A 22,502-nucleotide genomic window follows, 5' to 3' on the forward strand; every position below is an offset into this window, starting at 1 on the left:
GACACGACTGAACTGAACTGACCTCCTCCTCCGGCTTTGGACAGTGCGCAGTCGGTAACACTTTCTAGCACGGCACAAATTACTGTCTGATATGAAGTAAAGTGTGCCTCATGATGCAAGCGCCCATATGTAATATGGGTGACTATTGATCAATTGCAGATCATGTTTCAATTATACTACTTAGCATGCAAAACGCAATAAAACAAGGCACTTGAGGAGCACAATGTGCTGTGCATTCCAAGCATCGTGTTGATTATAAATACCTGTTGTTATGAACACTGACGATTTCAGTGCGTTATAACAAGGATGAGACAATGCATGGAGGCTTTTGCCCTTGATGACCATTTCCAAAGATAAGTTTTTACGTTTTTCAGTTGAAATCATTCAATAAAAACAGGTTCTTATTATGTCAGGTGCCCTTGCAAGATTGGAGTAAATACAGCAAATAAACGTCATGTAGTTTTCGTGCGGTGTATTCAACCATTGCTGTTAATATCACCCAAAAAATAACAGGGCGACTATCAAGCTTCGTCTTAAGATAAGCGGTGATATTGCCTTTACCTCCGCCTTTTCATTCCACGGTTTATTATTTTTACTTAAGTTAGATTTTGAGGAAAGAAAAGCGGATGACACCTGCACTTAAATTAAAAGCATGCAAAAAGGGTACGTATATTTGTCAATTCGAATACGTGACCAGTAGATGGATGCAAAATGTGAATAAAAATGGCACGACCCACCATGAACACGGCGCCAAGAATGGTAGCGTCATAATTTTGATACGAAATCGTGCATTTTTTATGTGCCGCGTATGAAACCAGGCCAACGTTCTCCTTTAAAATTTTGGTTTACGGTGAGGGTTTTTCGGGCCGACGAGCGCAGTACGCTATAGCATAACATCCTTAACTGCTATCTTTGCGACCTCAACATCCCTGAACCTTCTTTATACACTCATGTTCCGACTCCGCAGGCACATGCATAGCCTGGCGTTGCCCCCTTTTGATGGCACTGCTACACGTGAGTCCTGCCAGGAGAACGCCAACGACGGTATTCACTCCGGCGAGCATGAAGTATAGATGGTCGTATGAGCCTCTGACATCTCGGAAGTATCCTGCGCACAAGAGGGTGGTCATAATTGATTCACAGAATTATGTAACGAGCAGTTAGCATATGTACATACCCAAAATGGTTGGTCCAGCGAGCCACACGGGGATGCTTGCAAGGCCTGCCACACCGCAGCAGAAGCTGAATCTAGCCAATCCGGTATGGTCGGCCTGGATCAAGGGCCTGATGCATATGATGTAGCCCTGCGCCATGCCGGCTACACAAGCGAGAGCCACCACGTACTCGTACTTTGAAACACTCGGCATCGTAAAAAAGGAGGAAGCAGTTGCTAGGAAGCAGGCCACAGCAATAGGTGACCGGCTGAAGGGAATCTTGTCTGATACGAAGGGCAGCAACAGTCGACCTACGGCTTGGCCTAGTGCATTGTACATCAGGATATTTTTTGCACTTGCAAGTCTGGTACCTTTGTCGACACCGTAGTCCACAATGGTGGTCGTGTAGGTGGCGGTGGTGTAGTCTGAGACGATCTGAACTAGCGCTACAACGTAAAATGCAGGCATTGCAAATGTAGATAGTATGGTATTCGAGGAACCTGTAGTCGCATCCGAACTTGAAAATGGCTGTTGCGACTTTCGAGAATTCTGGTCGTCCGGCACGACTTCATCGCTCCCGTTGTATGCTTCAGTAGAACCGCTGAAAGAGCTGCTCTTTTCCTTCTGCTCTATCCTGTGCTTTTCATCTTTACCATTTCCTTGTTTTAACCCAGGGAAGTTACAGGGACGAGGATTGCGGACCAACATTATGACTGGAAGCATATGCATCATTACACCGCCGGTCAGAAGAAGACACCCCTGCAGTCCGTATTTTGCCATAAAGTAAGAGGTCATCGGAACACCAGTCGCTCCGGCGGCTACAGTACCTATATCCTTAATAGCCGTGGCAGTGGCTTTGTACTTGTCGAAGTAGAGAAGCAAGTACATAGCGACGCCCAGGAGTGTCATTCCCATGCCTGTCCCTGCAAAGGCAGACAAATGCACGAATGATTGCGCGTAGTTGTGATACATTGAGGAAGGCAGCGAAAAAAGACGTCAGCCTATTGTAGCCCCTAAGTTCTGAGGTTTCAGTACATCAAAAGACTACTCGAGCACATTTTATAATAGGATACTGTTGAGAACCTGTGTGAGAGAACCTAAAGAAAGACGAATAAGAAGAACAAAACCACGTTTCATGCTTTCCGCGCCGACCGTGTAAACGGTAGGGACGGTGGCTTATTAACTTTGATATCGTCAAAATTATGTCACCTGGCAAAATAAGCAAAACATTAATGAATCCTGAGTGCAAGATTTTGGCTGTAGATATCACATTGCCGCATTGTGGCCCTGTCACAGTCGCTAACGTCTACTGCCCCACAGGTGTACGTAAGACAGACTATTTTGACAGATTACTTACAAATTCTAATAGGGTCGTTATTGCAGGCGATTTTAACTCGCACCATACTCTTTGGGATAACTACTCCGACGCATGTGGACACCTGTTATGACGTGGATGTCGGCAGATACTGTGCGCTGCTGCAATTCTCGGGCTACAACCTTCATGCGCAGAAATTAGCGATCTGTCATCGATTTATCCCTGGTAGCAGGTGGGACAGGTATAGGAGGATGGTCAACAGTAGACAGTGATACATCTAGTCACCACTTTCCAATAACATTTACCACCATGATCAGCACAACACGAGGTAGCACTTTTGACCGTAAACAAGTAAACAACGTAAAATATGCAGCTTCGCTACGCTCCTCCCTCCAATCAAACCATTGTTCATGAAGTGCCGACAAAGCACAAAAGGTATTTTCCTCAACTGCGAAAGCTACTGTAGATTCCCAGTTCACTGTGTGCTCTGCAGTAAACAAAACGTCGCCATCCCCATGGTGGAATGACGCGTGTGAGAAAGCCTTCCGCCGTAGGAAAGCGGCATGGAAATGCCTTTCTTATAACCAGAGCCCAGTAAACTGGATAAACTACGAAGTTTGTTCAGCGTCATTTAAAAGAGACATAGCGCAGGCAAAGAACGAGAAGAAGAAGAAAAGAAGAAAGAAGAGGAGAACGGGGAGAGTGGCTCGAGGAGCGCGAGGCGCGAGGAGAGGAGAACAGGCGAGCAGCGGCGCTCGGGAGGTGCGCGTTCTGCTAGGCCTGACTTGGGCCTGCCTGCCGCATCCAGTCCTGGTCCTCCTGCTGTCCCAGGTGATCGCACCAGGGAGTACTACCGCTGCCGCTCATTGTTGCTGCTGTAACGGCAGTCCATCACCGGCACGGGCGTTCGGCGCCGTGCTGGACCTAGGCATCGTCGGGGAGACCTGACTCATCGGCCATGGAACGGCAACCCGAGGCCTCGGGCTTCCACTGGGCCCCATTCGGTGGCCTAGCCTTCCGCTGTGCTTACTGAGGCCTTTGTGACTACCCGCACTGTGACTACCCGGAACGTCTGCACCGGCTTTCCCTACCCAACGAACTGGTGACTCTTGCCAACTTTGTGTTTAGCCTTCGTCTTAGTTGCGCGTCATACTCTCGTCCCGTCCATACGTGCAAATAAAAGTATTCGTCGCTAACGTGGTCGGTCTGGTAATGTATTTCGATTGGCGTCCTTGAATAAGCCAGGGAACAAGGTGGCCAGTTGATCTGAAGGAAAGAACCTCACAGATACATAGTTGATCAATGTAAAGCAAGTCATGTTAAGTCAGGTTTTATGTCTTTGCCGTGGGAAAAGGAGGAGCCAGGACTAAAAGCTGTGGAAAACAGCTTGTCGGGGCACTGGCCTCCCTGCATACAGTAGCATACGAGCGGTGAGGAAACGTGAACATCCATCACGCATACAATAGACACATGGAAACAGAAATGGAAAACAAAATGTGCGTATTTATCACAAGTACAAATATAGACATATAGAATACGAAAAAAACGTCCGTCATATCAATCGCAGTATTTGGAAATGGATAAACATAGGGGCATATATATATATATATATATATATATATATATATATATATATATATATATATATATATATATATATATATATATATATATATATATATAGACTCAATATATTTACAATATATTTACAAGACGGCAACTAGAATAGTAGTGAGCAAGGCCACTGAAAAAGTCCCACTTCGTCATCAGATGTATTCTGCCGCGTGGCCAAGGAATGCAACACTTCGTCTTTGTCTTCTCGTAACATGATTTGCGGCGGTGTAAGCGCCGTCCCGGCAATAAAGTGGCAAAGAAGGCATGAGTTCGGATGGCTTCAAGCGGGAAACATGGACGACGTCAGTAGTAGGGTGGGAGGAGGAGGCGACAGGCACAAGAGTGGAAGATTGTAGGTCACATCGATGACTGGGCGCACCACACGACAAGGGCCACTGAAGGGGGCCAAAAGTTTCTCCTAGAGGCCAACGCGGTGTGCAGGAGACCATAAGAGAACCAAGGACCCAGGGTCATAAGATACGTGGTGATGACGCCTATCGCTAATATGTTTACCAGAAATATTACAGAAAACCAAACGAGGATTAATATTGCACAGTAACAAAACAAAAACACATTTTACCAAAATATTTCCGAAACTAAGCTTTCTTTTACCCTATTGTGCTTTTATGAATGTTTAAAATATAGGGTAGGTTGTAGGACAGCGCATGTAATATAGAATTTGTGCCAAAACGTGGTGTATCCCATGTATTAGACGATCTTCTGTTTATGATAGCACGAGGCGTGTCCAGAGAAGCGAGAATGAAATAAAACTCACAGACGGAAGCCGAGGAAAAGTAAATTCCTCGCAGTATCTTAAATATGTGTTAATTATAAACTCGGACAACGTTATAGACTCGGAAGGCGTGTTTAGGGGACGTGGCGTTATCAGCATCAGGTTATATTCAGACAATTATTTTTTGTAGCACCAGAACCTTGTATACGTTTGTTTTAATTGCTGTTTCCCATACTAAACTACAGTAGTTAAGGTAAAAAATAATACGTAAAAATTTGCAGGTTACATTTCATAGGCATAGCTGCACGCTATCGGACCAGCCCGCAGACAGAGGAGAGGTTTTTATCCCAGGTAAAATGGCATGCAAGGTATATTCCAATTGTTTCTTGCTGTTCATCTATTTCTATTTTTGGGGACTCTCTTTAGCAATGACGACGTCAGCTCGAGACATTGAAATACAATGTTCTTGCAGCAAAAACTAAAGTGCATATTTATTAAGTTCGTCTATAATTTCGCATCAATTAGGGCACACTTGTGTGGTTGCAAGCCCTGCTAGGAGTCCACTTTATTTTGTGGTGCAGAAATATAGCGGCGCAACGTCTCTGTAATTACACACGGGAAATGAACATGGCCGATTACTTATTAATCTCGACAGAATAGTTGAAATGAATAAGGTGGAATTCGGCTTGCGGTGCTTCTTCTTTACGTAAAAAGTTTACACAATTTTGTTACTACTCATTTACTTGGATTACTTAAAGACGTGGTTCTCGGCTTTCGCTTCAAAACATCGGCATGTATTGCATCGGCTCACGTAGTGTGCGCTACACTTACTTTCAGATCATATTCCCGTCATGTAAAAATTACGTAACATAATTCGCTGATTTCTCTTATTGGCCTGGGAGTAAAATTCATCAGTATGTCGAGGATATGCTATGTTATTCTTTTTTTCGTGTTCGTGGTCATATTGCTGCCGTAGTGCCCTAGATTTGGGCATATCACTACTCGCTGAAAACAATTTTTGTATTAGGTTTCCTGATAATCTTTATATAGATAGCTATGATGGTTTTTAGCTGATAAAAAGGTTGTAGTGCTGAGTGCTATATCATGCCTGCAACTAGTTATACAAAGCGCCAGGGTGGCGCAGCGGTTACGGCACTCGACTACTGTTCCAAAGGACGCGGGATGGAATACCGGCCTCGGCGGCCGCTTTTTGCTGGAGGCAAACAGCAAGGCGCCCGTGTGCTGTGCGATGTCAGTGCGCGTTGAAGGACCCCAGGTGGTCGAAATTTCCGGAGTCCTCCACTACGGCATCTCTGATAGCCTGAGTTGCTTTGGGACGTTAAACCCCACAAACCAAACCGAACCTTCTCGCTCTAATATTTTCTCATGACGCACGCGTTCACTCTAGACGTTCCAGAGGTGTCCGCCCCTACGATTTCGTTACGGTGGCCTCCAAGACTGGCGTTCAGGAATGAAAGAGTGTTCGTGCATGTGCGTGTGTGCGTGCCTAAAGGCATGCATGCATGTAAGCGTGCGTGCGAGTATACTGTAGAATCTGGTTGTCTAGCTACAATGCCCACCGAGAGGGATCATAATGGTGGATCTCTCGTAACAATACTCTTCATTCAAAAATATGAAATAAATGCGATACTCATTTCATTCTATTCAATGGCGCGAATTATTCTAGGCGCGAAATACTTGATGATATGGGTTATTTTTATCGCACCTTTGCTAATTACGAGAGATTAAGTGTCGAACATGTACACAGAACCGGAGTGCATGGGGATGACGTTCATGTAAAAAAGGAGTAGCAGGGCCGGGCGACGAACAAAGGATCAAAATAAAAGAATACCACAGGTCGGAGCAATTCGTCGTTTTTCCGTCGTTCGTCTGCCAGCGTGGGCTTTGTAGGATGACTGGTGTACTATGTCGTCCAGCAACATACCGGTTCGTGTTGACGAGTGGGTCACCTTGTGTCCTGTTCATTATAGGTGAAGTGACACCGGTGTGCAATCAAACTAAAAGGACTTCTTATAGCCGGATGCCATTGTAATCGGAAATAATTTGAGTCTAGACTGGCCCAAGGATCGATCTCGGCAGCGGTGGTCGCATTCAAATTAAGTCAATAAGGAAGACGCTCGTTTCCTGGGCGATCTCAGTCCACACTATCGTAACGTCGCATTAATATGAAATCCAGATGATTGAAAATTCTCAGAGCTCTGCATTACGGCATCCATCATTACCTCTTTGGAACGTTACACTCCATAAATACAACAAACGACGATGACTGTGAAATTAACGAACACACACTGTCATCATCATCATCAGCCTAACTATACCCACTGCAGGGCGAAGGCCTCTTCCATATTTCTCCACTTAACCCGGTTCTGTGCTAGCTGCATCCACGTGACCCCTGCGAACTTCTTAACCTCATTCGCCCACCTAATTTTCTGTCGCCCCCTGCTACGCTTTCCTTCCCTTGGAATCCAGTTTGTTACGCTAAGCGACCATCGGTTATCCTCTCTTCGCACTACATGTCCTGCCCATGTCCATTTCTTCTTAATTTCCACTGGAATGTCGCTAACTTGAGTTATTTCTCTGACCCACTCTGCACGCTTCCTATCTTTTAATGTTACCAAGACCATTTTTCGTTCCATAGCCATATGGGTTGTCCTCTACTTAAGTAGAACTCTTTTGGTTAGCCTCCACGTTTCAGCCCCATAGGTGAGTACAGGTAAAATGCAACTGTTGTATATTTTCCTCTTGAGCGATACCGGTAAGCTGCTAGTCATAATCTGCGAGTGCTTGCCAAATGCGCTCCATCCCAATCTTATTCTTCTTGTTATTTCTTTTTCATGGTCCGCATCTGCGGTCACTACATGTCCTAAGTAGACATATTCGCCTACTACTTCCAGTACTTCGCTACCTAATTTAAACTGCTGTTCCTTCCCGAGGCTGTTGAACATTACCTTAGCCATTTGCATATTGATTTTCAAGCCTGCCTTTCTACTTTTCCTGTCTAGGTCATCAATCAATATTTGCAGGTCATCCCCCGAGTTGCTTAGCAAGGCAATGTCATCAGCAAATCGCACATTACTGAGGTATTCTTCATCTACCCTTATCCCTAACTGCTCCCGTTCCAAGTCTCTGAATACTTCCTCTAAGCAAGCTGTGAATAGTACTGGGGAGATTGTGTCTCCTCGCCTAACACCTTTCTTTATGGGCACTTTGTTACTTTCTTTATGCATAACTATGGTTGCTGTGCAGCCACTATATATATCTTCCAGCACTTTCACGTACGGTTTTGAAATGCCCTGATTTCGAAATGCGTGCATCACCGCCGATGTTTCAAATGAGTGAAATGCGTTTTCGTAATCAATGAATGCTATGTATAAGGGCTCGTTATATTCCGAGCATTTTTCTGTCACCTGATTGATGGTATGGATATGATCGATAGTAGAGTACCGTTTCCGAAAACCTGCTTGATCGCTTGCTTGATTGCAGTCTAAGGTTGTCCTGATTCTATTAGCGATTACCTTAGTAAATACCTTATACCTAACCGACAGTAGGCTGATTAGTCTGTAATTTTTAAGGTCCTTAGAGTCCCTTTTCTTATAATTGAGGATAATGTTTGCATTCTTCCATGGTTTGTACCGTCGATGAAACCAGACACTGCGTATACAGGGTGGCCAGTTTTTCTAGCACGATATTCCCCCCGTCCTTTAGCAGTACTATAGTTATCTGATCCTCTCCAGTCGATTTCCCCTTTTCATAGTTTCTAATGCTTTCTTCACCTCGTCCTTTGTCACTGGTGGAACATCTGACAGTTTTTCCCTGCCGCTAATCTCGTTACGGTCCTGACTACTTTGGCTACTGTAGAGATCTGTTTAGAACTCCTCGGCTACTTTGACTATCTTGTCCATATTGGTGATGTCGTTGCCCGCTTTGACCTCTTATCGCATATATCTGGTTTTTCCCTATGCCCAATTTCTTCTTTGTTGCTTTAAGGCTTCCCTCGTTCTTTACAGCATGCTCAATTTTCTCCATGTTATGCTTTCTAATATCGGCCACCTTGCGCTTATTGATTAGCTTTGATATCTCGGCCAATTGGATCTGGTCTGTTGGATTGCAATCTTTCATACACTGCCGTTTCTTAATCAAATCTTTCGTCTCCTTAGACAGCTTACCGGTATCCTCTCTAACTATCCTACCGCCTACTTCTACCGCACACTCAGTAATGATATCTCTGAAATTATTGTTCATCGCTTCTAGGGTAATGTCGCCATCCTCGGTTAGAGCTGAATATCTATTATGTAGCGAGATCCTGAATTGTTCTGTCCTCCCCCTCACCGCTAATTCGTTGATGGGTTCCTTTCTTACCAATCTGTTGCGTTCCGTCTTCAGATTTAGGCTAATTCGGGACCTCACCATACTGCGGTGACTGCATCGCATTTTGCCGATTACCTCTACATCTTGCACAATTGCGGGGGTTGAACACATTATGAAGTCAATTTCATTTTTATTCTCCCCGTTAGGACTTTTCCATGTCCATTTCCGGTTCCTCCGTTTGCTGAGGAAGGTATTCATGATTCTTCAGTTATTGCGCTCTGCAAACTGAACTAGTAACTCCCCCTGCTATTCCTAGAACCAATGTCATAGTCGCCTACTGCCTGGTCTCCAAGCCTGCTTTTTCCTTACCTTGGCATTGAAGTCGCCCATTAGTACAGTATACTGCGTCTTTCCGTTTCGCATTGCCGATTTTACATCTTCGTAGAAGCTTTCAAACTGCCTGTTCATCATAATTACATGTAGTTGCATAGGCCTGTACAACCTTCAGTTTATACCGCTTATTAAGCCTAATTACGATGACTGCCACCCTCTCATTATACTATAGAATTCATCTATATTACCCGCTTTATACTTATTGACAAGAAAACCTACTCCTAGTTGTTGCCTCCCTGGTAAGCCTCGATAACACAGTACATGCCCATCCTTCAGTACTTTATATGCCTCGTTCGGCCTCCCAACCTCACTAAGCACTATGACATCCCATTTCATACCCTCTAGTTCCTCTAACAGCACTGCTAAACTAGCTTCACTAGCTAGGGTTCTAATGTTAAACGTTGCCAGGGTCAGTTTCCAATGGCTGCCTGTCCAGCGGAGCCAGAAATTCTTTCCACCCCCTGCTGCGTCACAGGTCTGACCGCCGCCGTGGTCAATTGTTCCGCAGCCGCTGGTGACTGAGGGCCGGGTTTTATGGAGCTAATCATGAGAGGTTGTGGCCAATTACTGCACCAGGGTGGCCAACTCCTGTTCTGGTGAGGGAGTGCGTTGCCAGAGGTGTTCACCGGCATCAGGTCGCACCTTAAACCTGTTTATGCAACTCCATCGACACGCGGATTTTTGTTTAAATCCGGTGGAGAATTGCGCACCACCGGGATTTGAACCCCGGTCCTCTTGCATGTGAGGCGGATGTTCTACCGCTACGCCCCCGCTGCACACACTCTAGGAGTCGTGAAAGAAAGAAAGGAAAATTCGTTTGGAGGCAAGGTTATAACAAGGGTAATAAGGCTCAATAGCTGAGCGCTTTATCGGCTGAGCAAGAGCGGCGAGTAATATTGCACTTTGTGGTGTACATTGTTTTTTTCTTTTCCTGTTTCGTGTGGCTCAGCAGGCGCCACAGGCGGTGCTGTGATCTAACCAATTGTTACGTGAACTGAGAAATAATATAAAAATTACGTAGTGTGCATGCACACGGGATATCCTTTGCATGAGCTCAGCTTTCTAGGCGATATATTGTCGCGGATCCAGGATTTCGAAGAAGACACCGTTGATCACACAGCAGCAGCGAGCTAGGTAAGGACAGCGGCTCAACGTCAACTTCGGGATCTTCATCTCGAGGAGTTGAGCGCTTGAAATACGCACAAAGCGACGATGAGGAATGCGCCGTGTCATTGGCCCTCCGGATAAATAAGCGTCGTTCAGATGCTGGGAGATTGTTCTTGAGAGGAAACAGCACGGAAAGCAGACGCTGGGCTCACATGCGTGCACACACACGTACCCAAAGTAATTGTTTCGGTTGTAATAGGGTTTCAGGCGGACCGCTTCGACCACTTCAGGGAGCGCGGAGAGTTCATACTTTCGAAAGCCACCCGGAAGGACCTCATAATTTAGGTCCCTAACTGCTCGTAGTACCTTGTGTGTTCCGAAGTATCGGCAAAGGAGTTTCTCGCTAAGGCCTCGTCGGCGTATAGGAAACCAGACCCACACATGGTCTCCAGGTGCGTACCGAGCTTCACGGCGTCGGAGGTTGCATCGTTGGGCATCTTGGCGTTGCTGGTTCTGAATTCGTAGCCTTGCTGTATGGCGGCCTCTTCGCTAAGGTGTAGAAAGGTATGAACATTATCTTACTAGGGTTCGTTGTCCAGATGTGGCAACATGGCGTCAAGCATTGTAGTCACCTCGCGGTCGTGGACTAGGGGAAAGGGGACATGTTCGTTGTTTCCTGGACGACCGTATTGTATCCGAAAGTGACGTACGGTAGCTATCCCTCCTATGTTTTGTGCTCCGCTTCGACGTACATGGAGAGTATGTCAGCGATTGTTTTGTTGAACCGTTCGGTCAAGCTGTTCGTTTGAGGATGGTATGGTGTCGTCTTCGTAGGTTTCGTATGACTGCAGGACAATGCTGCTGTAGCAATTCAACTGTGATTGCAGTGCACCTGTGGGTGATCAGAGTATCCGGTGTGCCATGACGCAAAACAACAAACCTGCGACCTCTGTGGCTGTATCCCTGTGTAGAGCGGATGCTTCCGCGTATCGTGTAAGGTAATCTGTAGCAACGATGACCCACCTGTTATCGGAGTGCGAAAATGGTCCCAGCATGTCCATGAAAATCTGCTGGAAGGGCCTCGATGACAGATCTATTAGCTTCAAGAACCCAATAGGTTCGGTTAGCGGCACCCTGCGACGCCGACAGCCGCGACACGTTTTGACATAGTGTGTGATGTCCTCGTTAAGAAGAGGCCAGTAATATTTTCCTGAATCCTTCCAAATGTTCTGGTTACTGCCAAATATCGAGACATTGATTCTTCGTGGCAAGATTGCAAAATTTCGCCGCGTTGACTCATAGGCACAACAATTAGGTACAGCGTACGGCGAACGGAAAAACATTTCTTCACCAGCATACCTTCACGCACACACAACGATCGCAGAACACGCTTGAATGTCCTCGGTGCAGTTGTGCACGCACCGTTGAGATAGTCCGTTACGTGACGATGTTCGTTGCCCGCAGCTTGCGGTTCAGTGAGGCAATATGCGCTGATGGAATTCAAGAGCATGGCATGATCAGCAATATCATCGGTGGGGGGATCTACAGGAGCACGCGAGAGGCAATCGGCGTCCGAGTGCTGGCGGCCAGACTGGTACCTGACAGTTATGTAGTATTCCTAAAGACGGACAGTCCTTCTGAAAAGGAGGGCTGATGGGTCCATGTGGTTCGCGATCCAATAGAGTCCATGATGGTCAGTTACTACATTTAAAGGTGTCCTATAAAGAGAAGGCTAGAATTTCGATGTCGCGCACACATTCCTAGACACTCTCTGTGGTAGAATAGTTTGGTTCAACTTTAGACAGACAACGACTGGCGTAAGCGATGACACGTTTCTGGCCGCCTTGGATTTGAACCGGAAGACGGCCAAGCCTCTATTGTTTGCATCGATGTGAAGCTACGTGTCGGCATTTCAATCGAAGTGAGCCAGAATGAGAGGGGCTTGAAGGCGGCGTTGAAGCTCGTGGAATGCTTGAACCTGCGGTGTGTCCGAAGTGAAATGTGTATCTACCTATGTCAGACGTGTCAAAGGCTTGTCGATCTAGCGAAATCTTTGACGAAGCGCCGCTAGTAGGCACCTAAGCCAAGAAATTGTCGAGCTGCTTTTCGGTCTTGGGGTGGATTGAAGTAGGCAATAGCTGTCAAAACAGATGCTTGAGCAAGTTGGTAACTCATTTTGACCGGAACAGTGCGCACTAAGACACAGACAAGAAGAAAGACACGACACACACGAGCGCTGATTCGTTCCAAACAATAAACACCAGTTGAAAGTCGTTAAAACAGATGCTTGGGCAAGTTGGTAACTCATTTTGACCGTAACAGCGCGCACTAAGACATAGACAAGAAGAAAGACACGACACACACCAGCGCTCGTGTGTGTCGTGTCTTTCTTCTTGTCTGTGTCTTAGTGCGCGCTGTTCCGGTCAATAGCTGTCGTTTTGTCGGAATCCGGCAGGACACCAGCGTGGTTTACTACGTGCCCCCAGAAATTGAGCTCGGTGTAAGCAAAATGACATTTCTCAGTTTTTTTATGTAGGTGCAGATGATGTCATGGCTTGTAGAACTCCTTCAAGGCGACGAAGATGCTCCTCAAACGTTGGGGTGAATTCTACGACGTCATCAAGGTAAACGAGACATGTCTGCCACTTGAGATCTCCCAGGACTGTGTCGATAAGCCCCTTGGAATGTTGCCGGCGCAGAGCACAGACCAAAGGGCATAGCCCTGAACTCATAAAGGCCATCCAGGTAATAACGCTGTTTTCTCTCGGTCCCCCTTTCTACCTCCATTTACCAGTCCCCGGATTTTAGGTCTATTGAAGAGAAATATTTAGCGGTGCAGAGGCATCTAGAGAATAGTGGATTCGTGGCAGGGTGTACACGTCTCTTTTAGGAATTTTGTTTAGCCGGCGCTAATCTGCAAAAAGCCGCAGTGTATCATTCGTTTTCTTGACGCAAACGACAGGTGTAGCCCATGGATTCAAGGAGAGCTGAATGACTTCGTCGCGAAGCATCTCTTTCACTTGGCGGGTGATAGCAGAGCGTTCAGTCGCAGACACTCGGTAATGTGCCTGTCTAAGCGGGGGCACAGTGTCATTAGTAATAATGCGGTGCTTGGCCAATTGAGTCCTTCCAACACGAGAAGATTTAGAGAAAGTCGCCCGATAGCGCTGTAGGAGGTCTTTCCCTTGTCGACGCTGCAGTTCAGAAAGTTCGGGGTTGATGTCAAACGGTAAACCGGTTACAGGACTCTCTGGATCGGTCGATTACACCATCGCAAGACCAGGAGCGTTTCGAATGTCCGTGATACCGCCAATTTAAACCCCCAAAGTCCTAATACTTAAATGCTGATGCTCAAATCCAAAATTCGTCAGTAGAACATCTGCTCTTCCGTGATTCTCGAGAAGGAACAGTGCCGTTGGGCAGTCTGATGCACTTTATATAGCGTTCTCCGTCGATAAGGTCACTGACTTTGACTGAAGGTCAATGACTGCTATATATTCTAAGAAATCCATTCCAAGTATTACGTCGCGAGAACGCTGAACAAGGACAACGAAGGTAGCTAGATACGTTTCTTCTTGCACAGTTACTCTAGACATGTATGTACCAGTAGGTGTGATCAAGTGGCCACCGGCAGTACAAAATTGCGGGCTTGTCTACGGTGTAGTCACCTCTTTCAGAGCAGCCGCGAATCACCCACTGAGTACCGAATAATCGGCACCAGTATCAACGAGCGCTGTGACCTCGGTTCCGTCCACTGAAATATTTAGGTCAGCGGTTACAGCTGTGCTTGTGCATGAAAGTCGCGGGGTCCAGCCACGGCTGCGGTGCAGCACAAAGTGGTTTTGTGTCGTCGGAGAACAGAGGCGTCAGATACGCGTATCAGAACGGAAGATGTGTCGTCGTGAAAGGGTGTGACCATTCAGCTGCAGGACTGGAAGATTTTGAGAATTTTGCCGAATAACAGCCTTCCCCCCAAAGGTTGCCGCTTCTAGTTTTTCCGACGGGGATTAGGCGAGTGGAGCCGCGTCTGGCTCACATTTGGACGTGTGTGCAAAGAACACTGGCAAGGTGAAGGCGACTGGCCACAGTCGTAGGGTATTCCGGAAAATTCAGTAACGTACGCGCGCGTCAATGACCGGGGGCGATCCCTACGTTGCGGTTTTCTCGCGCCGGCAAAAAATCCTGGCAGACGCATTCGACGATAATAGCAGTTTCGGTACAGGTGACCAGCCTCGCCACAGTGCGGCACTGTAGGGCAATGATACCGAGTGCGCCACACGTCGTTTTTGTGTGGGCGCACCTGAGGAAGTCGAGAGGAAGGTGTTGAGCGGATGTATGCAGTGGCCGCCTGGTCCTGACTTGAAGGTAGACGGCACGCCGAGTGACTGCGGCGTTGGTTATGGCTTGTGGTGGCACTGTATGGAGGCCGTCAGGTGGAGTGAGCGTCTGGTTTACCTCTTCCCGAATCATCTGCCATAGAGAGGATATTGCCGCGAAACCTTCAAAACAGTATTTGTTGTTTTTTAACAGCCGCCGGCATACAGGCTTATCACTGATTCTGGACCGCGTATCAGTTCTGTAATCTTTGTTTGTTAATGCTCGATGTCGCGAGTCACACCTTTATCAGTTTTGTTGTAGCGCAAGATGCACCGAGATCTGTCTCGAAGATTCCTGCCACTCGGGTGTCTTTCCACAATGTTCCAGCCCGTGCTGGTAGCTGTTTGCGACGTTATCTAGATTGTTCAGTGCAGCCTTTAAATTGAGCGTTGCCGAGTGTGACGAGCGTTCTTTGTTCGACGATCGACGAGCACGTTTGCTTCTATCGCCGCCGCCGAGTTGCTTGGTTCTCTTGCGGGCGCAAGTCAGCCCAAATAAAGAGTTTCTTTAGTGCAATCATCGACCCTTCATTTGTGTCGTCGACCTCGTCACCACTACGTGACAATATTCGTGGTTGTGGTGAAGTCGAAGCAGTTTCTGCAGCTCCTCGCGTACTACTTCGCTTATTGTCTCGCCGAGCACGTCAAGGCTACCATTGCCGACGATGTTCGCTGCCATCGGGATGGACGGCCGCTCGCAGCGCTTAGCTCGAATTTCCAGCGTTTTCTCCATGGCAGTGGCCTCCGACCGAATCACGTAATAGTCTTCTGGAGACATTTCACTAGAAAGACGAAGATCTTGTCTTTAATTTTTCTCAATTAATAACGAACGTTTACTCCTTGGACACGTGGGGATGAGCCCGACGGAATAACTTCGTCCTATTCTCGAAATAAACGATGACGATCTCGTTGAGAAGCTAAACTTTTGCCTGCAGTAGCAGCGCGGCGCGTTCCTTTCGGTGAACAGTGGAAAATTTACAGGATATGGTCGTTGAAAGGGCTCCACATTGTCAGAGTGGGCTCATCATTTTCAAACTAGGTGCGAGCTGCACAGCCCAACGACAAAAAACATATTGTAGCTTCCGGACATCGACTCAGCGATTTTACTAAGCTCCGCGCTCATATTTCCTATACCCGTCCTCCGGGTCTTCACGCGAGGAGCCTTTAAAAGTAGGCAGTTACCATGGCTGCTGCAAAACGAAGGACGGTGTATTTGCATCAAGGGTGACTGCGTGGTAGCTGAAGGTGGTGTAGGGGCAGGTGGTGGTGTCCGCAGAGAGCGGTAGAATTGCAGAGAGGAAAACTTCGGCTAAAAACCTCGAAGCCGTGGGCTACCGTGAAGGGTTGGCGTAATCTCGATGCTAGGAGATCCCTGAGGGCTGGAGTCTCTGCTACCTGGGGTTGGTGGGGGGCGAGGGCCCGGAGCATGGGTTTCGTTACCCCCTAGTGAAAAACCCCGTATCGCGACAAACGGGTTTGAACCAGTCCTGTATTATCCCATATAAATTTGATACCGGTGTGACCAGTCCTGTGTGAAGCTTAAACGGGTTTATTTCGGACAGGTCATGTCCGGTATGAATCTCAATCCGGACGGTCCAGTCCGGTATAGAGTTAATACAAGGCAGACCATTTCCGGTATGCATCTTATACATGACATCCCAATCCGGTATTGATATGAAACAGGGCGGACCAGTCCTACATGAAGCTTAAACGGGTTTATATCGGACAGGTCATGTCCGGTATGAATCTCAATCCGGACGATCCAGACTGGTATCGAGTTAATACAGGGCAGACCATTTCTCGTATGCATCTCATACACGACATCCCAGTCCGGTATGGATATGAAACAGGGCGGACCAGTCCTCTATTGAGCTCATATTAAGGACAGGTCATGTCCGGGTTAACAGAAACCGGACAAATCCGATATGAATGGAACTGATACGGGACAGAGTATTTCGGCTGCTCAGTACAACTCGGGCGGATCGTGAAGCTCAGCCAGGATGACCACGTCGGAATATGCCTTCACGCTAAATAAGCATGAACCCAGACATAATATACGTTAAACCTTTTCTGTATATGAGGAGTACGCGTTGTTTCGTACCTTACTAGAAGATATGAAGCCGTGGATGTGTGCGCTAGCAAGTACATACATGCATCGCGTTTTGTTTTTGCGTGTGCAACAGTCGCTGCAGCTTGTACGATCTTGCGGTGCATCTTCATAATCTGCGACTGAAGATCTGCCACCTTCAACGCGAAAGTGCAAGCAAGAACGTAGAGTTTCGTTAGCGCGGATAAAATACGCTCGAGAATAAATGAAACATCGCTGACCATCGAAATATGCACAGGTCAGCCGAATATCGGGAGTCGATTCCTCTAGTGTTTACGCATGCAAAACACTTGGTCAGAAGTAAATTCATTGACGTCGCGGCTCCGCTGGCAGCAGGTGAAGCTAAAACAAGCAGTAGTACAAGTATTGGTGCACCGCATATATCTATATGTAGCAAAAATTGCATGCGTTCGAAGACGATGGCAAAACACATCAGCACTAGTAAATTGTGACATTCGGAGGCTTGTCTGCAAGAAAGCGATACATTGTAAAGATGCGGGACACGGATAACCCTTCGTGATAGCCAGGAAAAAAATGCAGCGTGTTTAAAGGGCAATCGTTCAATTACGACCACAAATTCTACACCCTACAAAAATACACAAACTACAAAAGAGCAATCTCGACTACATAAGTAGCTATATAACCACTGTCGCAGTCTTCTGCCGTGGTGTAGTGGTTAAAGTGCGTGCTTGCCTGCCTGAAAGACCGAAGTTCGAATCACATGTAATTTTTTTCCTTTTCTATGTTCTTTTTGTTTCTTTTTTTCTTTTCCTTTTTTTCTTTTTCAAATGTAGTTGAGTTATGTATTGTTCAGCTTGTATCAATTAACCAGAAACCGGACGAACGCGTCATTTCTGGAATTGATACCGGGCAGAGTATTCTGCTTCTGAACAGAAGCTGGGCCGATCGACGGAGCTCAACCAGAATGACCATGCCGGACACGCCAGCGCACTAAATAAGCATGATACCAAACATGTTCTGTTCTGTATATAAAGGGCGCGCTTCGTTTCCCAAATACCTCGAAAATGCGAAGCCTTCGAAGTGTGCGCTAGCAAGCATATACGCGCGTCGCGTTGCTTTTGCGCGTACAACAGTCGCTGCAACTCGTACGATCTTGCGGTGCGTCTTCATATCTGCGACTGAAGATCTGCCGCCTACAACACGAAAGTAGAAGCACGAACGTATCGTTTCGCTAGCGATGACAAAAAACTGGTCGAGAAAAAATAAACAAACATCGCTGACCATCGAAAGATGCGCTGATAGCCGCCCACCGCGCGACGCGTTCTCGAATGTTTACATATTGAAACCGCTCATTCGGATGTGTATTCATTGACATCGATGCTCCGCTGGTAGCACGTGAAGCTAAAAAGCCCAGTATTACAAGTATTAGTGCAGCGGATATCTCTATGTAGGAAAACTTACAAGCGTTCGTAGACGATGAAAAACACATCAGCACTAGTAAATTATGATATCTCGAGGTTTGCCTTCAATAAAGCGACGCATTATAAAGATACGGCACATTTGTGAACCCTCGTGATAGCCTGCAAAGATATTCAGCGTGTTTAAAGGGCGATCGGTGAAATACGGCCGCAAATTCTACTGCCAAGGAAAATATACAAGTACGAAAGAGCAAAAGTAGCTACATATACTAAAAAATAACCAGTGTAGCCATAACCCGCCGTAGAGTAGTGGTTAAGGTGGCCGTCTGAAGACCATAAGGACCAAGGTTTCATTCCGCAATCGGTACTAAATTGCTTTTATTTTTTTTTAATTTTATGTATTATTTTAAATGTAGTCGTTTTATTTTATATTGTGGCATGCTTTTTCCACCCTGGCGACGCGTTTCTTTCCGGAAACGAGGGCCATCACCCACACAGGCCATTCCCGTATCAGAGCTCCGCGCTTTTCATTCCGGACTTTCCAGGGCAGTACAGGAATTTGCTGAAATAGCCCCCAGTCCTGTATCCCAGATCCTGTACAATAAACCTGTATACGATTTTCTCCACGAATTTTATACAGGATTTTTCAGTAGGGCCAGCACACCTTTAGCAGATGTTACGGAGAAAGGTATTCGCAGAAGTCACCGATGATCACACAGCAGCAGCGAGCCACGTAAGACCACCGGCTCAACGTCAACTTGGACTTCTACGTTCCGTGGAACCAAGCGCTCGCAATAAGCACGAAGCTACGACGAGGAATGCGCTGTGTCAATATGTACTGGCACACCCGACAGTATCGGTTTTGCGTAAGTACACAATTTGGTAAAATAGAGAAAACTAAACATTGTTGCACGATGTTCTCGTACAAAGCCATCAGATGTTTAAATATTTCTTCCAGAAAAATAGAGGTACGCTTAGCTACGCTATTGCTGTCTCGTGTTTCTACCCTCTTCGACATTGCCACATTACCTCCGTGCTTTCCTTGACTGAAAATATCAAACTGAAATTATCTAACGTTGTCTTAATTCTGAAGAAAGAAGACACCAAGGACTTGAAAATTGACAGACCAGTCAGCTTACAATCTGTTAAATATCTGTTACAAATGAATCTATGCGCAATAACGAAGTAAATCGCATATTTTAAATTTTGACGTTTCCCTCTGCGACCATGTTGGCAAACGAGGCGGTGGCATCTTAGTAGTCGGTCACTGCAATCTTCAGTGCCACAAAGTGAATGCTGAGTTCCCCCTCGAATATTATATATCTGCTCAAACATCTCGTTTTCGCCAACAGTAATCTGCGCTTACGACCGCCGCCTCCCTCGCGATAGTGACATTTTGTTTATCCCCCAATTCCACAGTGCCCTTTAGATAGTAGCTTTGAAACTTCCACATGCTTTTATTTTTAGACTAGGTGATTTTAATTTCACCGCCGTCGACTGGTTTAGCCCAACTCAGTCATCACTAAATTCTTCAAAGTGTGACTTTATCAACATGTGCCTGACATTTGCTTTAACACAACTGGTCACCACTCCTACAAGGCAAACTACAAAATTATCTAACAATCTTGATCTGATTCTAACTTCACAACCAGGAAACCTATCATTACTATCATATATTCCGGCACTTAGTGACCATTGGTTATCTACGCCACATTTATTATCCACCTTCCCCCCCCCCCCCCAAAAAAAAAAGAAACCAAGAAAGAAAGAAAGTCTTGCATTAACAAAGAACTCAAAACCTTCTCTACAAGTTTTTAATTCGACTTCGAACAACACACCCCCGAAACTAACTGGTCAAATTTTAAAAACAAAATGCACACACTGATTTTGAGATACATTCCCACAATTACTACAAGCGAGCGCCTTACTTCACAATAGTTTACTAACGCACACCAGTGCCTCAACAACAAGAAAAAATGCGTTTTCGATCCGCCACGCCAACAAGCAATCCTAGAACATGGAAAAAATACTATGAAGCCGAAAACTTTGAAACCTCTGAAGTTTTCCAAGGCGAGCATTAATTTTACTCATCTACATTGCCTAATATGCTTCTCACAAACCCCCTTCAATTTTAGAAAAAAGACCAATTCTGACTGGAACACTTTACACCCTTACACTTTTTATTTATTTATTCATTTATTTTACCCTCTGGGTATATATACATATACATTTCGGAGGTGAGGGGCAAAAATTAGTGCATTGGGATATAACAGTGATATAAACAAAAAAAAAATAGAACACGGTATTCGAAACAAACGAGCAAAAGCGCCAAAGAACCCATAAAGCAATTGAACGGAAGATAACGCCTAGAGTACCAGGTTAGTTATCGCTTTTTTAAATAGTATTGTGTCTCTTATGGATGTACAGGCTGAAGGAAAATTCCATTCGTTGCTTGTCTGAATGAAGAAAGCATGTAAACGCGTTGATGCTTGACAATGGGATAGGCTGACTTGATGGATATGATCATGACGAGAGGAAATAAACACAGCCGGTGGCCCGACATAAAGGAAAGATTTGGATTATGATAATATATTTTATGAAATCAACATAAACGAGGGATCTTCCCAAGAATTGATAGCGACAATAAATTTACTCTGGTCTTGATTTGTATTACACTGGGCTGTTCGATGGTAGTTGTTAAAAATGAATCGCACTGAACCATTTTGCACGGCTTCAAGCTGGTTGATGGGTGCCGTGTGGTACGGATGCGAAATCGACAATGCGTATTCTAGCTGTGGGCTATGTAGATTTTATATAACTGTAGCTTTAAGGAAGATGGTGCGGAGGAGAAGTTTCTTAGATATCCTAGTGTAGAATTACCTTTAGAGTTTATGCACTCATATGTTTTTTCCACGACCGATGTATTGCTATGTTGTCGCCAGTGTAACGGTATGATGCGGCAGACTCGAGAACACTGTTATCAAGATAATAGTTGTAACAATCTGTGTAAGTGCGAGATATTCGCATAGTCTTGCATTTATTAGGGTTTAGCTGCAGGCACCATGTATTACACCACTGGGATATGCGATCTAGATCATTTTGAGGTGAAAAAGAGTGTCAGACTGGTTGTTTATTTTACAAACGAAGACGCAATCATGCACAAATAAACAAATTTCAGAAGACACGGGAGTTGATAAGTCATTAATATAAATTAGAAATAATAATGGGCCAAGTACTGTTCCTTGGGGAACTTCGGATACTACCGGCATTGAAGAAGAGCTAGTGTTATTAATAGATACAGATTGAACATGTGATGTCACGAGGGCATGGATCCAATTATGTATGTATGGGTCAATATTTAGCATGCTGAGTTTATGTAAGAGAAAGGTGTGATTAACTTTATCAAATTCTTTGGCAAAATCAACAAAATGCAATCAGTGGTAAACCGTAACTACATATAAGTATGTACTCTGTTAGTAAAGGTATCACAAGAAATGGACTTACGGAAGCCATGCTGACAAATGCTGAAAAAATTGTTAGCTTCAAGATGGCTTACTAGATGCGTAGAAATGATATGCTTCATTATTTTTCATCGTACCGATATGAGTGATATAGACCTATAAATATAATTATTATGGATATCTCCTGATTTGTGAATAGGTATGATTTTACCCATCTTCTAATCGCTTGGTATTGTGTGACTTGTGTAGGACTGCGTAAAGATTCATTCAAATATGACAGAAAATTATTCACAAGTGGTTTACCAGAATTTGATATTGATGCGATTAGTTCCGCAAGTTCATTTAGGTTCGAGCGTTTTGATGATTGCTTTTATGCCTGTGGAATGAAATATGACGAGATCCATATCACTATAATTCGTAGGTTGGACATATGGAAGCGAACTGGGAAATGCTGAACATGAAAATGCTTGCCCGATTGTATTAAGTATATCAGCACAAAGGCTATCAGGAACTGGCTTTCCATCCGGTGTTAAA

At 45.5% G+C, this 22,502-nt stretch overlaps 1 protein-coding gene across 1 annotated transcript in view; it reads right to left on the reverse strand.

The window, feature by feature from the left end:
- Positions 1-213: 213 nt before the first annotated feature.
- The window catches only part of LOC146194761 (monocarboxylate transporter 9-like), a 55,938-nt gene continuing 33,649 nt past the window's right edge, over positions 214-22,502 (reverse strand). The window contains exons 3-4 of the mRNA XM_084596115.1: positions 1,178-2,077; positions 214-1,108 (exon numbers count right to left, since the gene is read on the reverse strand). Coding sequence (XP_084452241.1) covers positions 921-1,108; positions 1,178-2,077 — 1,088 coding nt within the window. The 3' untranslated portion in view covers positions 214-920. The remainder of the gene's footprint in view (positions 1,109-1,177; positions 2,078-22,502) is intronic.

The sequence above is a fragment of the Amblyomma maculatum genome, chromosome 3 (assembly GCF_055883805.1).
Source record: "Amblyomma maculatum isolate TAMU_Amacu chromosome 3, ASM5588380v1, whole genome shotgun sequence".
In the NCBI taxonomy this organism is placed as follows: Eukaryota; Metazoa; Arthropoda; class Arachnida; order Ixodida; family Ixodidae; genus Amblyomma; species Amblyomma maculatum.